An 18,567-nucleotide genomic window follows, 5' to 3' on the forward strand; every position below is an offset into this window, starting at 1 on the left:
ATACTTATTGGAGGACACTAGATTGCTACAGATTATTATCCACCCCTCCTACTTCACATTCTCAGAGATTCCATCCAGAAACAACAAAATTCAGATATTTCTTGAGAACCTGAGCCGCAACATGGTATTTGCTCTACATTGTCATAGAGCTCAAATTATTAAAAAAATTAGTACACAGTCTACAAACAACAGACCTTAATTTTTTGGTAAAGAGGAATTTTTTGGTAAAGAGGAATATAAAATTATTTTAAGAGTTGAAATAAATTTTTTAAATAGAAACAGTTGGAAAAGGTGTAAAATTCTTTTTAACTGTGGCTTTTTTAAGAACTTTAGAGCCGAAACAATTTTACTTTAGGAGAGCTACTTAAAAATTGGTCTTTCACCCCTAACTTCATTTTACAGCACTACATAGAATAGATTTTACTAACTGTCTTTTCCTCACTTTAGCTCTTTTATTTTTGATTTTTATGCCTTTTATGAAACAACCTTTTCGGGTGCTCCTTATACATAGGAGGGAAATCCACAACTGAACTGAACTGAACTGAACATCCGTGAATTACTATTTGACGAATGTCAGAGAGACATACAGGTTTATAGCCCAACCCTACCGCTCTCGTCTGCATCGTGATAGTCATGTGGTATTCTGAGCACGTGTTTTTGTTTTGATTTACGAGCAGGATGTATGTTTTATCGCCTTTTTGTTTTGTTTTAACCTTTGGGTTAATTTCGACATCCCACTTGGAATTCATGACATTTGGTACCAACGGGGGTACAAACTGCGCAGGCAAGTTTCTATAACCATGAAAATCAAATCGTAATGTAACACGGAAGTATTGGTCTGTTTATATCAATTAATTAATGTATGTTTCTTTACATAGGTCATAATATTCTAATGTCCAATATCTAAGCGCTTTATTAGAATGTATTCTTCACGTAACGCGAACTTGCAAGACGTGTAATATCGGGGGGTTGTAGAGGGTGCCTATCCATAGCTGCCACCGCCCCTGGAAACTTTTTTCCCCCAACGCACGTATTAAACTTTTTACAATTCATGAAATGCTAATTAAAGCAGGTATGTAGCCACGGGGGAGGGGGGGGGGGGCAGGGGGCCTGCCCCCCCCCCCCCACTTTTTTCAACCTTACTTATGCTATAGGAAATGTTAATTGAAAGTCTGGTTGCCCCCCCCCTTTTAGTGATACCGAAAATGTATAAAAATTGGTACTGAAAGTAGTCGACACCGAGAAAAAGTTGGCCTCTACCCCCCCCCCCCCCCCCCCACACACACACACACACGAAATAGGATTTTCGACTTTGGGCAACCTTTCCCTTTCTTTTCTTTTTTTTTTTGCTTGTCAACTTTTTCAGATAAGTAAAAAAAAAATTTCTCTGGCTGCCCCCCCTTTCAAAAACGATGCTACGTGCCTGAAAGGTTTATGCCCCTCCCACCTTTCGCTATATTCTCAGTTAAAATCATGATAATGTGACATTATGGGCGTCTTTGGGCGGACACTACTAAGAACGAACACGATCCTCCTTGCAGGAACTTGTTCCTCTTGTTCTCAAGAACAAACGCCCTAACAACAAGTTAAATTTTAAGAACAAAACAATAGCGTCTTTATTTGGGAAATATTACTTTCTGGAAGAATTTTTAATAGAAAATCAACTTCCCTGCTTGTTTAATGACCCTGTACCAATATTTTCATCAATATCAGTAGGACAAAATGACCCAAGACCTAAAGTGAAAGGTTTTGTGGACAATGTTGTTGATGCATGGTCGGAGAGAGAGTTAAGAAGACATTTAAGAATTAGCAAAACAATTTATTCTCATTTATTAAATGAATTAAGGGACCCTTTGGAGAAAATCAATCATGGGGGCTATAGCCCAATATCACCCAAGGATCAACTTACATATTCATTTGGTATTTGGCGAATTTGGACAGTCAGAGAGAAATAGCTCTGCTTTTTGGCGTAAGCGAGTGGTTTGTACACACATGTATTAAATACAAATTTTAAGCGCAAGGGTAAAACAGTATATATCTTGGCCATCTTATGAAAGACAGAGACACATTGCAGAAAGTTTGGAAACAAACACTGGATTGTTGGTGTAATGGATGGCACTCACATCCGGGTTGTTAATTGTCCTGGGGGTCAGCAAGATTATATCAACAGAAAAGGGTTTGCATCCATTCAAGCACAACTCATTGTGGATGACAAATGAATGATAAATGATGTAAACGTGGGATGGTCTGGCAGTATACCCATGACGCGAGAGATAGGCTTGTTGCCATTCTTTGAATATGCCATTTGAAAATATTTATTATTAAACTACTCTAACCTGGATGATTTAAGTACAGAAGATTGATTAAATATTAATATCAATATACAATGTTGTATACTTTATAGATAACATTTATTTAAAGATCATTTTATGCAAGGTTACAAATGAAAAGAATTGTGCCTATCACAAAGTCAATCATCTTGCTTGTGAAATTTTCATTTCAAGCTTGTATGCTAATTATAAACTACTAACACTGGCTTATACTGCAAAATTGATTTGTAAATATTAATGTTTTCATCAAATACAAGTTGAATAATCAAGATACGCTAGATATATAAAAGGTTTAACAAGTTTGATTTCTATGTCATAACTTTTGATTTGATCTTGAAAATTAATAAAAAAAAAAAAAAAGATATTTCTTATCATTAAAAAGGCAATGTGTCACATTCAAAAAAGATATTCATGGGGATGGGCCACATTGCTCGCCTGATCAAAAGCAGAAATCACTACAAGTTTTAAAATATAGGTGGTCTCATCTTAGCCTCCAGTGGGGTCAGATTAAAAAAAAATATTGAATCTGTGCTAACTGAGGATGCTTCAGTATTTCTTTAATTAATCATGGCATTAGAATTTTTTAAGAAAAAAAAATTCACCTATGTAATCCTATATAAAATTTTGCCCATTGTAAAGTTTAGTTGATATTGGTGTAGTTGTTCTGGAGAAATCATAAGAGTGAAAAGTTGACAGACAACACAGACAGACAGACAGATGCTGCTTTCCAGTGAATCAGAAAAGCTCTCTTGATCATTTTAAGGAAAACCTTGATGATTAAAAATAGGAAAAAACATCCTTGCATCATTTGTAAACAATGAGTATACTTTAAATGATAATTTAACAAAAAAAATGGTTGAACACTTTCCTGGTGCCTATTGCCTCACTGATTGTGTAAAACAATATTCAAAATAAAATGACAAAATGCACATATAACATATAAAGAAACCCATCAATTCTGCTTTGGGAGTCAGATCCTGGCACATGTGCAAAAATATTAAATGGCTTGATTCCTTACAAAAGGCTCTACACATGACACAACAACTACATGTAAGGTATGTAATTTAGAAATAAAAACAAAATTCTGAACCTGACTGGCACGATAAAAAAATTAATATCATTCGAAGTGCAATGCCCAGCAAATCACTAATTTTCATCCTTCTTCCCTGTCTGTTTTGACATCAATTCCAGAAACCTACCCATCCTTCTAAATTTTTCCTCATCTTGTTCTTTTTGAAATTTTGTTTCAAAAAGTTGTTTTTCTTGCATATTTTGTTGTACGCTTTACGAACAGGATGTATGTTTTATCAAATTTTTGTTTTGTTTTAACCTTTGGGTTAATTTCGACATCCCAACTTGAATTCACGACATTTGGTACCAACGGGGGTACAGACTGCGCAGGCAAGTTTCTATAACCATGATAACTTGTTAAAACAAGTCGTAATGTACTAACACGGAAGTATTGGTCTGTATCAATTAATTAATGTATGTTTCTTTACATAGGTCATAATATTCTAATGTCTAATATCTAAGCGCTTTATTAGAATGTATTCTTCACGTAACGCGAACTTGCAAGACGTGTAATATCGGGGGGTTGTAGAGGGTGCCTACCCATATAGCTGCCACCGCCCAAACTTTTTTCCCCCGAACGCACGTATTAAACTTTTTACAATTCATGAAATGTTAATTAAAAGGTTTATATGCCCCTCCCGCCTTTCGCTACATTCTCATATTTTGGATTTCCCGGAGCAAAACATGAGCACGGTCATATTTTCTATAATATTTCAAAATTATAATTAAACTCTTTATTGCATAATACATCCATATGGGCCAAGCAATACAATCCATCATAACAGAATAAAAAACAAAACAAAAACGAAAGAGAACAATGAATTATATGTACAATAGACGTATAGAAATTTATTCCCTTAATGTTACAACGATGTGGACCTTTTATTTCTCAATTCTAATGACTGTTTTAGAATAGTGCAAACAGCCGCTTGAAGGGTACCCATCTCTTAGCCGCAACTTATAGCTACTATACCATTTAATAAAATTGAACGATACTTTCACAGCTTCTTTATTACATAATGCCATTGTGCACCTCTTATTTTACTTTTTGAAATGACAATTATCTCGGGTCTCCCAGTGCAAAATATGGACTTTGCCTTTATAACATATAAACATACAGTTTATGGAAGGCGGGGGTATCATTTAGTGAGCTTATGCTCACAGTACCTGTGTATATATACTTTTTTTTGTCTGGCTTTAGTTTTTTGACGTAAAATATCGAAATCTTAATTAAAAAGTCTGGAAAACGTTAGATTTTTCGGACTAGTAATCGGTAATGATACATTAATTGTATGTTGTTTATAGGCGAAAAAAGGACGCAGCTGGGGTCCCAACAACTAAATATATATATAAATATAATGAACTGTGTAATATTTTTTCTCTCCAGTGTGCACGGTAGTACTTGGTCTGGCGGAACAACTCTCTGTGATACATAATGAGACCGTGGTCAAAGGACTGGAGAGGATCTGTTACTTCCTGCCCGACCCGTACCAAGCAGCGTGTAAAGACTTTACCGACTTCATCGCCGCGGATATTATCAAAGTGTAACGTAAAATGATAACCATTCTTAGCATGTTCAATGTATGAAGATTTATTATTTTTAGGCCATGATAAATAATATCTTTGAATTACGTTCCTTAATTGTTCAAGAATGTCGTTATAATTCGAATAAATACAAAGTTGAACACATTTCTAAAACAATTCAACAGTTGACAAACTATTGACTATTATCGAAAAAGAGAAAGAAAGCTTTTATATGTTGACATTCAGTGCTTTCTAGTGAAAAAACTACAATTTTATACAATAAGGATTTTCAGTGCATAAATATGATGGACTACACTTGATTTCTTAAAGTCAATTTTCTCCTAAAGTAAAAAAAAAATCATTTCTTTCATTAGAGCATCATCGAGAGTCGTATTCTAGAGTATACAGATTCATGAGAATGGCATCAAAGGCTATACGAAACAATTGATTCATCAAAAAAGTTGTATACATGTATATGCCTGTTTCTTTTTATTTGTTTCAGTTTGTTTATTTGTTGTTGTTTCTTTAAATATTATTTTTTACGGATTTAACTGAAGCCTTTCCAGCGGCAGACATAAAATAATGGAAAAACTAATTTATCATGGCCTTTATGCGGTATACTGTTGCTTAATGTAACACCCACAACAATGTACACTTGCTTCAAAGATAAATATATGTAAACTTTTGTTAAATATTTTTTTATTGAGAACTATGATGGCTAATCTCTTTTTATGTCTTTTTATTAAAAATTTTAAATCCAAATTTTCCAGGTTTTCTAGGGACGACACGGTGGATACAGCGTGTCACAAGTTATCGTTCTGTTTCACAGAGCCCTACTCAGAAATGTGTCACATCTTCCCCATCAGACCCAAACAAAGGCTTCAACTGGAAACAATGCAGGTATACAGTTACTGTACACAGATTTCACTTCTACAGGCACGGATCCAGGGAATCTTTCCAGGGGGGGGGGGGGGTCCACATTAATTAACTGTAGCAGATGTCTCACTCGGATACCCCCCCCCCCCAAAAAAAAAAAAGAAAGAAAGAAAAGGAGAATCAACTACATGTACCTTAGCTACAGAACTGTAGCATTATGTTCTCATATACGTCATGGTCAAAGACTAACATATAATAAAACCATAACGCTACAGGTTTACAGCTTCCTGCACCTCAATCCTGAAAAACCTTATTTGTAAGGGGGTTATGTTTAGAAGACACTTTTTAAAGTCTATTTTTCTCAGATCCACATATTCGCAAGCCAAGAGTTTTCTGTCCGCTTGGTTTGTGGAAAGCAGAGCGAAAGGTGGACCGAAAATTCATGGTTTGCGAAGATGCAGACCATGAGATATTATTGGTTTTGAAGAGTGAACCAAAACGTAAAGGATCTGAAACAAGGTCTTATATACTACTTATGTGGTTCCTCTCCTTACACATGACAATATAACTCTTGTCTCTTTTTTCAGATGGACTCGTGTTTCACGGAGGGGGGGGGGTCCAATGTTATATCGTCGTTACTCTTACTCAGAACCTTTTGATTATGAACATCCCAGGAGTCCATCCCCCGCCCAATACTCATTTAGATCCGCACCCGTTCTACGCAGATTGTATTTTTACTATTTACTTTCAGAGACATAGACCTCATCGGATTGGGGCGAATATATGCGATATACCTGGAATCAAAAGGATATGCACCTGGATAAATGAGTATATTTTAAGTTATTTCTAAGAGTTTTGCAGATATAGTAAATTTGAATCAGTCTAAAAAGCCATACGATATCATACATAATATTTCTGTGTTTGCAAACTGTGCATAAAACGAAACTTTCAAATATCTATACCCTTTCAAATAAAGGGATTATGCTTGTCTAATTAAATGATATGTAGAAAAGATAACTGAAATAAATATTTTTGGAAAAACTCTGTGAGATTGTAAGGATTATGATGATAACTATTTCTACAGTATATTCAGTAAACACGACCCTGCCATAGACTTGGATGGAGATTTTCACAGCGTGTACCAAGTAAGTACGACAGTTTTTCTTTTTAAATCTGGGATCGAATCGCCTTTTCCCTATTTTTCTATTCTAAAATGCACTATATGTTATCAATAATGTAACTCTTTTGTCTCTATAAGCTGTTTTTAAATATATCGTTTTCGACTGATACATATATATTATGTATGAGTCGAAAATGGATAGGGGGTTTCATACCCCAAGTGCCTGTGTTATTGTTTTTTGTGCGTTGGGGGGGGGGGGACAAAAACAAAGTGTTTTGCTTTCTACAGAAAAATGAATTTTATTACTTAAGTCCTATTCGATCTATCTAGTGGAAATATTTAGCTGTCTTCCTCAATTGTAGATTTAGTAACTATTTATGGACAATTTGGCATTGGCACCCTGCATGTATTTTGATAATTATCCCTCATTCACTGGCTTTCGCCATATCTAAACTATTTTTATGACATTCATCAGATCTTTAGCATCATAGCAAAGTGTCATGTCGTCGTCATTGGCAGTTTGAATTTATTTTTCAGTATATAGTATACATATACCTCTATTTAGTTGCCCTATTACCAAATTTTTCAAAAGCGAAGGGACAGATAAGCGGACAAACGTAAAGACAAACAAAAAAATAGGTGTCCCCGAAATTTTGATTATATTTGAGCAAAAGATATCTCCTTTGGAGTAACAAACTATAATATTATGTCTGATGCTCAGAGTCATATATATGACAGGCACATGTGTACACACAGCACAATAGTTTCTTTTAATGCATTCTGTGCATTGTGAAATATTTTTCAGTCTTGCCATAAAGCACAAAACCATTTCTTATTGATACACTGTTTTACACATTAAGTAAGAATTTTCTTTCACAAATTTTATGCTGCTTCGTATATGTAGTATTGTTAGAAACCATTTTTATCACATTAAATTTTTTGAACCTTTTTTTGCCCAACCCTTTATAATTTAGGCTTTTCTTTTTTCGCCTTGTAATTTGTATATATTTGTGATTTTTTTCTTTCAACAATTTCACAGACTTTAAGAGGTACATCTTGGCGAGGAAAAGATTGCGATGATGAAAGGAAAGCCTTCCATCCTGGTGCAAAGTATGCGTATTATCACACAGTAATACAGTAATATAGATGTGCACAGTTTGTGATTTTTCTTTATTTGAGGTCAAAGTTTTGTTATAATGGTACGTTTTTGGTAACAGAGGCAAACATATTTTTCATTCTTGAACAATATTTTTTCTTCAGACCAATAAATGGAGACAAAAGCGTAGATTCCAACTGCAATGGCATATACGTGAGTTGTTTATACTAGTAATTGAGTAATGAGTACTCCATGCCTGTTTTTCTATTTAAAGCTGAACACGATTCGTTTAAGGAATTTTTCCGACATATTCAATTACTCACTCGCTATATCTGAAGACCCCTATATATACCCGCTCACTAAGTCACTGATCAGTGTAATCAGTTAACACTGATGCAGACGAACTTCTGCTACATGGTACTCGGTAGAGACAAAAAATAACTGTATACTTCTTCTAATGCAATAGACTGAGGTACCAAAGAAAGTTACAAGTGCACAGGCCACTGCAATATACAAACAGACACACGTAACTGAAATAAAATATAGATAGTATTATCGAAAATAACATATGTCTATTTACGAGTCGTTTTCAGCTTTAACAGATCATCGAATTAGGAAAATGTATAGTCAATTCCACCCTATTTGTGTATCCTTTATTTTATGTAGGGTGTGAACCCTGCTACTGGGCGTGACTATGAGGAGGAGTTGTGTGGGACCAGTCAACCCCGCGGTGTCGCTGTTCTCGGCGACTCCATTGGTGCTCATTTCCATCTGCCAAGGGAATGGTTCAACGCCACGGAGATGTCTCTGGTACAAATATCACAAATATCACTATGATCCACTTTCTGCAAATACGCCTTTAAAAAAAGTTTTTCGTATAATTATTTCTTTTCTTGTTATTTAGAAAGTGTTCGAACCTCTTCCGTTTATTTTGGAGAATGAACTCGACTGGCCAGAGTTCTCGTCGACCACAGGTAGGATGAAGTCAACAGTTATAACCGCGTGGGTGTTTTTTTTTCTCAGAACATAAAAACAATTTCGTAAAATAATGCTTATTTCTTTGATAGCTTTTATGAACAATACAGAGAAGTTTCATGACGTATTACACGGACCTATAGATTCCATGTACATGAGGATGTTCGATAGAAATCACTGTAATCACCGGGACTACCAGAACATTGCCGTGAACGGTAAGTACTCCTTACAGGATAACCAGAACTTTGCCGTGAACGGTAAGTACTCCTCGCAGGATCTGGTCAAATTAACCGGGATTACCAGAACATCGCCGCGAACGGTAAGTACTCCTTACAGGATTACCAGAATATGGCCGTGAACGGTAAGTACTCAACACAGAATCTGGTCAAATTAACCGGGACTACCAGAACATTGCCGTGAACGTTAAGTAGTCCTCGCAGGATCTGGTCAAATTAACCGGGATTACCAGAACATTGCCGTGATTGGTAAATAGAAGTTTGATGATTTCTACCCAGTCCTCCGTCCTAGGTATGGTACTATATTTGACTTTTTTTTTACCTTGAACCGGCATAGTTCTAATTCCATTTGACCTGTATTCGACCTTGAATCCAATATAGTACTACTACAGCTATTCCTAGTTGACCTTTATCCGACTCGGAACATCTCAATCACCGTCTCAAACTTTGAATTTGAAACCAATTTTACTAGAATTACCTTTAAAGAAGAGACGTGCATTTTCAGTTAGATCAGTTTAAGTCTTTATAATTGTTTTGTATTTGATTTTCTTTTACCAAAATGAAAGCTCTGGACGGACAAGGTCCAATTTACCACCTTCTAACGTTACTCTTATTGCAAACAACCTTGATACCATCTTATCGCATCGTCCATTTGTCATATTTTATATGCCTGATTTTTGTTTAACTTTCTCAGGAGCAAGAGCGTCCTCAATGGCTGATACTATACAGTTTAGGTATACGCTTAAAATTCAATGATTCATTTACATATGTTTATCACGAACCTAATTATTTCATAAAATCATCAGTTCAGCAACTTCGACTCGGACATATACTGCTAGTTATGCTGTAAATCACTTTTTATTCACTAGAACTTTATTTCCACGCTATTTCGCAAGACGGTCTGCTCGCGAAAATTTTATTCTTGTTTACAATTTTACCACAAAAAGAGTATTTAAAGCAAAATTCATGAATATTTGATTTCTCTTATTAATATAAAACAACAATCTTGTGAAAACAAGGTAATATGCAGTAACAAAGCCAAGCATATTACTACTCTAACTCAGTTCAGCACTTCATTTCATGATTCATTTAAATCATACAATATAAAAGTTTTACAAAACATTGAACATTATTTTAATTTCTCCCCAAAATTATGATTCTAAATATTGTGCTAGAAAGCAATTGTTTTATTTTTAAGACAGTTAGTCTTGGGGAAAAGTAGTTCAAAATAAGATTGTCGCAAATTGTACAAAGTTATTTAGGGTTGTCCGGTAAAATCGAGGTTTTATAAGTGAATACATGAGTATTGATTTGAAATAAAAGATTTAAATAGATAAGATTAGGGTTAAAATTATCCTTATTCTATTCCACAATTTATTTTGTAGTCTTTTTAAAAATTTCAAGGCATTTGGTCAATTTTTGGCAGTTTCCTGAGCATTCGAAATGGGAGAGTGGTAAACGCAACAAACGAAAAATGGTGACGTTTGATGACGTTACGGCGCACCGGAGAGCAGTTCGCTTTGATTTAGATGGTGTAATAATGCCGTAAGAAACTTTAAATGAATAAAGAAGAGAAAAATCACCCAAACAATTACCAGATCTTTAGTATAGAAATGAAATGGGAGTTTTCTGAGTAAAGTCTTTCTTGATCGAGTCTAAAGGTAGTACAAAACCTACAGACAAACTGCTATAATTGTAAAAGCAAAAGACGCTGACACTGTTAACCATCAATATAAGATTGTCTATTAGTTGAATGATGGTGGGAATATTGTCCGTATCTTACGAATAAATCCTCAGAAGATCACACGATTGTGCCATATTGGTTCCTCTATTGTTTATGGAGACTACAGTATGGGCATCAATGAAATTCCGAAATTTAAGTGGGACTTATTCAACTTTATTTTTAGCACAAGGTACCTGACGCTGTTTTAGACACTTTGACGTTATCATCCGTGCGCCGTAAGGCGATACAATACCTAACATAAAATCTCATAATTCGTTTATTAATGCATAAATCTATTTGAAATTTGCTATATCTATTCAGAAAATATGTACTAAGAAGTAGTGAAAATTTTAGAACGCAGTGATCATTATTATTCACGCGAGACAACTTGTCCACGATTTTATTGGACAACCCTCGTACACTTGAAATTATAAATGAAATCCAATATAATCTTAATTGCACAAAACATATTTCAAATACAGTTGCAAACATAAGTAATTATTATTTACCTTTAAAGTGCATTTAAATATCTATTATAATATAAAAAATAATTTCATCTTTCTGATTGTTACAACAGGGTTTAACCAAACCTCATTTCTGTTATCCGGATGCAGCACTGCTCACCATCATATTTTATAATCTGCACCCAATAAACAGCTATTACTCTTTCTCATATCTAACAGCTATTGACATATTTTGCCCCTCATATATTCATCTTCCCAATACAATACACCGCTTTATTGCAAACTAGTATTTTCATACTCCTCATTTCTCTACAAAAATCTGTATGTGTAAGCAAGTACTCGGTATCGAAGCCTGATGCACTTTTACAAAGTACCGAACGTTTTTTTTCTGTGTCTCAAAGTAAAATTATAATAAACCTGCTTTTATTTGCATACATAATTCTAAAAAGAATTGATTCTTTGTAGTTCAATTGATGCACAATTACTTTCTATTTAATGTTATTCAATCATTAAGGTACATAGAAAATAATATATGACACAACCAAAATTACAAATTGTGTCCTTCGATATTTTCAGGTTTCATTTTATTCGCATTTGATAATATATTATACTAGTAATTTGTAATACACAATATTCTTCTTGTCATATGTAGCATGTGGCAAATCTGTCAATCAAATTATTACACAAAAATAGAACAATTTGTTTTAATTTGAAGGACAAATATAGCCTCATGTGTACTTGTGTTTCTAGCTATGAAATTATATTTTTGGTCCAATTCTAATATTTTTTAGGTAGTTTTATTTATATTGCCGGTATAACTTTTGTTGTTTTTAAAACAAAACCAGGACAATGCGAATTAATTTCTTAAAAGTTAACGTAGGATTCTTCTCTGGTTTCTGACTAGATGGAATATTCAAAGTACATTTGTTGATATGTCTTATATATTTAGATGTAAGAGATTTAAAAGACCATATTTTTCTTTCCTCATCACAATAATACAACTTTGAATAGAAATGGTAAACTGCGTTTGAGAACTAGCACTATATTTTTGGCGGAATGGTGGCGTCTGAAAATATCTTCTTTTCTGCCTCTCAAAATTATTATAGGACATTGAATTTAGTTATAATTTTTACGCAATCAAAGACTAGATGAAATTTTCAAATGTAAGTTAAATTAATAATAAGGGACTAAAGTTTCAATATATATCAAATAAATAAGATTTTTCACACATACTAGAACTATGTTGGCTTTTAAATGCTTCAAATCTAAGTACAAAGTTGAGCCAAAAGTCGTAAAAAGTGTTATTTCTCTCTTAGTAAACGATCAAAACTTTTAGTTTTTGTATCATTTTGTACCTTTACGTGACAACTTTACTATATGTGAAAATTGGAAAAAGTTAAATATAGGAAGCATATAAAAATAACTAATAAATCCTAAAAATTTAAGAAAAGTAGAGGAAATTCGGATTAGCATATATCCATTTTATTTGAATTATCAATGTCAATTTGGTAATATCATCTTATAGGCCCTATATGGTAGTATCTTTTTATGCAAAAAGAAAAACATTAAATTTTTTGAATTACAAGTAGGGATCACATGATTGGAAACAGTAATTTTTTATTCTTAATGTCCAGGAAAAAGGTAATGACCTTGACCTGACCTTGCCTCTAATATTAAACGGTCAAATTTAATCTCAGTGATACCATCACTTAGTGATATTGTCTTCTTTATTCTGTGAGAATTTCATTAATTTTTAAATACAAGAAATGTGAGAAGAATCCTACCTTAAACACCTTTAGAATGAATAAAAACAAATGGAATTAATATGCATGCAAGTCACACTATCTTTAATGATTTAACAAACATGTGATGCTTAAAATGATAACAAATATTAATTGATTCGAATAAATTCAATGTTCATAGGTACAAAGAATGTAAATCATTTTGCATTTATTACATGATGATGTACTTGTAGCTGTAATGAGTTGTAGAATCTTAATTTGTTTTTAAAAGTCTCAAAAGAAACGTCACCGATGACCAACCGATGATTGTCTTCTATGCTCTTGTTGGCAACGATGTTTGCAACGGGTTAGTATTCAAAGATGTTCACTGAAATTATCGCTGTTATAGAAATTTCCTTCCGTAGGAGATGACCGCTCAAAAATACACGCACCTGCCTTTGCTTTTGTAGACACCATGATACTTTTAACCACATGACAACTGCGGAAGAAATGAAGAATAAATCTATAAGCACACTGAATTTCTTAGTAAGAGTTTTTAATATTACGGGGTAATGTTTAAAAATTTTAATTCAGTTTTAATAATTTTAATTTACAGATTCCCTACGAACAAATTTTGGGTCTTGTATATGTTATTCGCAGTTGGACAAAAAGACTGATTTCAATTCTATCATGTTGATTATTTCACTGTAAATTCTTAGACAAAGGTTCTTCCAAAAGGAAGTCACGTGTTTTTCGTTGGACTAGCGGACGGAGCTGTTTTATATAAGGCGCTTAGTGACAGGGTTCATCCGATTGGTTCTCTGCGGAATGACGTCACATACTCCAACTTCTATGACTATTTTAATTGCTTAGAGGTAATTACAATATTCTGAATTCAGAAATGGAATCTCAGATGAAAGATAGCTTTACTTCAACCACGTTTTGTATCAAATGCTTGTTAATATTTCCATTCTTTATTCTGTACGTTTTAGATATCTCCATGTTTAGGATGGATGAATACTAATGCAACCATACGAGATCTAACAACAAAGGTAAAACTACTCACCTGTTGCAGAATAACTTAAGACGGTGATTGACAGTAATGCCAAATGACAATATCATGTTAAAACTATACCCAGACACTGTCATTTGCCTGCATTATTAGCTGTTGAATTTTTAACTGAAATATCCGCCATCCATTGATGTCCAATCATTTATCAGTCTGTTTCTTTCCAAATTTTCTCACGACGGTATTTGTCATGTGAATTATCAAATACATGTTTTTTAATTTTTGTTTAAAACACAACTACAAATATTGGACAATACGCACTGGAATAAATCATACCATTCTGGCATTCATTTTTTAAATCTAACGAAGATTTTGCTAAGGTCATTATAGCAACAACATTGAGATAAAGAAACGCAACAAGTTAATGCTATTCAGTAAAACCAGTAGAGCTACGGCTTATCAGAAAATTATAATGTTATTCATAATAAAAAATATAACGCCTGTGTTGTAGAGAGCCATGGAGCTGAGTGAAGCACTGAAAGAGGTCGTGACCTCCCACCAATCTTCATTCTCAAACTTCAAATTATATTACGTGGAAAATCCTATAGATCAAGGTATTCTCCAACTTTTAAAATTTTATTATATGATTAAATAATTCTAAGCTCTCTGATTGTTGAAATCCAACATCATAGAAAAACAAGATGTGTTTGTGAAACACTATGCGCCCGGCGGCAACAAAGTTTGAAGAAGCTGTTTTTAGCATATAGGTCACAGTCAAGGTCACAAGGTCATTGACCTTGGTGTCATTTGAAAGAACTTAATTAGTGGAGTCTACATACCAAATTTGAAGTCTCTATCCCCTATGATTCAAAAGTTATGGCGAAAGTTTGAAAAAGCTATAGTTACCATTTAGGTCACAGTCAAGGTCAATAGGTCATTGACCTTGGTGGCATTTGAAAGAACTTAATTAGTGGAGTCTACATACCAAATATGAAGTCTATATCTTTAATGGTCAAAAGTTATGGTGAAGGTTAAATTTGACAACAGATAAACAGACAAACAGACAGGACAAGAACAATATACGCCTATCGATCCGGGCGCATAAAAAACTCCTATCATGTTTTTCATTTGACTTTCCATAAGGATGCTTCAGCCACCTTCGAACTAAATTTGCTTCGAGGTCGTTGAATACTGTACTCCTCAGGTTGCTTAATCATCGTATTGACCAAAAAACAGCGATAAATATGTCAAAAAATTTTTAAAATCCGATAGATCAAGGTATACGTACTTATTTTTAATAATTAAAAACATTGTCTCATTTAATTTAAAATAAAAATAAAAGCAAGTGTAATTTTTTATCCAGTTTTGAATGAGTGGACAAAACAGGGCGGAGAGGCGTGGGAGCTCCTAGAACCGGTGGACGGATTCCACTCTAATCAGGTAACATACCGGTACTAAAATAGAGTGACAGGTATTAAAATTGATTGAGTTGTTACCTCCATGATACCTTCCCTGTAGGGATTCCACTTTTATGTAAGGGTGCTGAATTGACTGAGAAGTTGTAATCCTATTCTTTTTAGCTCACCTGAGCCGAAGACTTTTCTGATCACATTTTGTCCGTCGTCCGTCCGTCCGTCTGTCCGTCCGTAAACTTTTCACATTCTCAACTTCTTCTCAAGAACCACTGGGACAATTTTGACCAGACTTAGTAAGAAGCATCCTTGGGTAAAGGGGAATTTAAATTGTTAAAATGAAGGGCCAAGTTCCTTCACAAGGGGAGATAATTAAGAAAAGACAAAAAAAAGGGTGGGGTCATTAAAAAATCTTCTTCTCAAGAACCACAGGGCTAGAAAAGCTGAAACTTATGTGAAAGCATCCTGGGGTAGTGTAGATTCTTAATCGTTCTAATCATGACCCCCAGAGGTAGGATGGGGCCACAATGGGGAATCAAAGTTTTACATAGAAATATATAGGAAAAATCATTTAAAAAGCTAAAACTTATGTGGAGGCATCCCGGGGTAGTGTAGATTCTTAATTGTTCTAATTATGACCACCGGGGGTTGGGCGGGGCCACAATAGGGAATCAAAGTTTTACATAGAAATATATAGGAAAATTTTTTTAAAATCTTCTTCTCAAGAACCACTTGGCCGGAAAAGCTGAAACTTATGTGGAAGCATCCTGGGGTAGTGTAAAGTCTTAATTGTTCAAATCATGACCCCCGCCGGTTGGGCGGGGTCACAATGGGAAATCAAAGTTTTACATAGAAATATATAGGAGAAATCTTTGAAAATCTTTTTCTCAAGAACCACTGAGCCAGAAAAGCTGAAACTTATGTGGAAGCATCCTGGGGTAGTGTAGACTCTAAATTGTTCTAATCATGACCCCCGGGTGTAGGGCGGGGCCACCATGGGAAATCAAAGTATTACATAGAAATATACTGGAAAAATCTTTGAAAGTCTTCTTCTCAAGAACCACAGGGCCAGAAAAGCTGAAACTGAAGTGGAAGCAAATATATGGGCCACAATGGTGAATCAAGTTTTACATAGAAATATATAGGGAATATCTTTAAAAATCCTCTCAAGAACCACTGGGCCAGAAAAGCTGAAACTTATGTGCAAGCATCCTGGGGTAGTGTAGATTTCAAATTGACTAAATTATGATCAGTGGGGTAGGGTAGGGTCACAATATGTATTACTAGGGGGGAATCTAGCAAAGAACAGAATGGTCAAAGCTTCGCAGGTGAGCGATGTGGCCCATGGGCCTCTTGTTTTGTTAAGACATCGAATTGGAGGAGTTTAACGTTTCTTTTGAAAGCTAATTTTTTAGGTTGAGACTCCATGATTTGAAATATTTGCTTAGAAAATTCTTACCACAGTTGAATCAAAAGCTCTCATTTACCTTTTAAAATTTTTCATTTATCTTTTTTTTTTTCACGAAAACACTGCGGCTTTGTTTTATAATGACTCTGTAGAGAGGGGAAATCTCACTCTGAGAAAGAAAGAGGGTAACATTTGACTTTTTGGTGTGAGATTTCCCCTTGGGTGGAATTCTTACAAGAGAGAAGAATTTTCCGGGGAAAGCTGTCTATGAAGGAAAACACCGGTACTAAAATTGAGCGACAGGCTGATACCTCCAATGCGGATTCCACTCTCAATAGAAAGAAGGTGTTACTAAAATCTCTTGACAAACATCCACTCCAAAGAGGTCGTGATACTATTAGAATATGTAAAAGAATGAGTGTACATTTATAGGAGTTTTTTGACAAAGTGTCAAATTCTATTGGATTCTGAACCAGTAGTTTACACGAAGATCAAGTGGTTGTATTCATTAACCAGTACTTTAATTCTATATATTTTATAAGTTGCTCGGGAGATGTTTTATCTTCGGGGCTGGTCGGTTTTTTCCGAGCATTGCATACGCTCAGAGTTGAACGGATGCTGTAGTTTGTTTCATTGTATCAGTTGGAATTCAGCTGCTGCATTTTCAGCCAATTTACAAGGACAATGTTTTTGAAAGAGATGGAAGTTTTAAGAACAAAGTTTTGGGAGTTTACTTGTTTCAAAGTACCTATAAGCTTTACCTTGATCAGACTAGTCTGGTCTGCTTTACTAAATGTAGTATTCATCTTCCCTACTTGAAATCTTAACAAGTATTCTTAACAATAACGATTACCTTTGTTTTCTTATTTATATTTGATTTAGCATGGACAAGCCCTCACGGCTAAGGCTGTTTGGGAAAATCTGGAAAAATTGTACCCCGACGTGCTAGGACCAGTGAATCCCAATAATTCCAAGATTAAATCTTTATTTGGGAACCAGGGAGGCTATCTCTGATGTTGTTGTAATGAGTACAGGAAAAAAGGACAGGGCTGTGCAAAGTTTCTTTTTGTAATGGGTTTTGGAAAATAGGACTGGGTTGTGCAATGTTTCTTACATATCTCATTCCGTGTACAGCATGTACAAATGAAGTTGTGAATGAACAATTGAATATCAAGGAATATTTTTGCTTATTCTAAGAATATCTGTATAATTTTAATTTATATATTCTATGTTTTTACGATACATTTGATGTTCTCAGTGAAAATAAAACAAGGAAATAATCTTGTTTCATTTTTGTTCATTTGACACAGCGTTTACGTATGATTCATGGTCTCCAGGAACACATTATTCTGTAGATCTAAATAAATAACAAAACATTTCTACGAATAAAATCTTCCTGGTCTTCAGCTTGACACACTGTATTATATGTTTATGTATCTCATGTACCATTTACATGGTTTTGATTGAACACAGATGTGCCCTTGCAAGAAAGCTGAATAATATCAACCCTCGGTAGTACATTATCCACCATCTTTATCCCAATGTAAAGTATATAAAGTCTATTCAGACGTTCAATTACACCGACCAGCACTTTTTATCAAT

The 18,567-nt window shown here is 34.5% G+C and overlaps 1 protein-coding gene across 2 annotated transcripts; it reads left to right on the plus strand.

Annotated features, from left to right (window-relative positions):
• Nucleotides 1–610: 610 nt before the first annotated feature.
• On the plus strand, nt 611–18,239 carry LOC134268996 (acyloxyacyl hydrolase-like). Of its 2 annotated transcripts, XM_062751226.1 has the most exons (18): nt 611–784; nt 4,789–4,945; nt 5,696–5,825; nt 6,553–6,629; nt 6,886–6,946; nt 7,961–8,031; nt 8,182–8,230; nt 8,684–8,827; nt 8,922–8,991; nt 9,085–9,207; nt 9,923–9,962; nt 13,429–13,503; nt 13,607–13,682; nt 13,856–14,011; nt 14,129–14,188; nt 14,657–14,759; nt 15,509–15,585; nt 17,848–18,239. In XM_062751226.1, exons 1-18 carry the CDS (start codon nt 679–681, stop codon nt 17,977–17,979), a joined length of 1,707 nt encoding a protein of 568 aa, XP_062607210.1. In that variant the 5' UTR covers nt 611–678; the 3' UTR covers nt 17,980–18,239. The 2 variants fall into 2 exon arrangements, with proteins under 2 accessions (XP_062607210.1, XP_062607211.1); XM_062751227.1 differs by lacking the exon at nt 611–784 and having other exon boundaries at nt 4,814–4,950.
• Nucleotides 18,240–18,567: the final 328 nt, after the last annotated feature.

Source organism: Saccostrea cucullata, unplaced genomic scaffold (assembly GCF_032062105.1).
Source record: "Saccostrea cucullata isolate Sc308-1 unplaced genomic scaffold, CSIRO_AGI_Scuc_v1 ctg504, whole genome shotgun sequence".
In the NCBI taxonomy this organism is placed as follows: domain Eukaryota; kingdom Metazoa; phylum Mollusca; class Bivalvia; order Ostreida; family Ostreidae; genus Saccostrea; species Saccostrea cuccullata.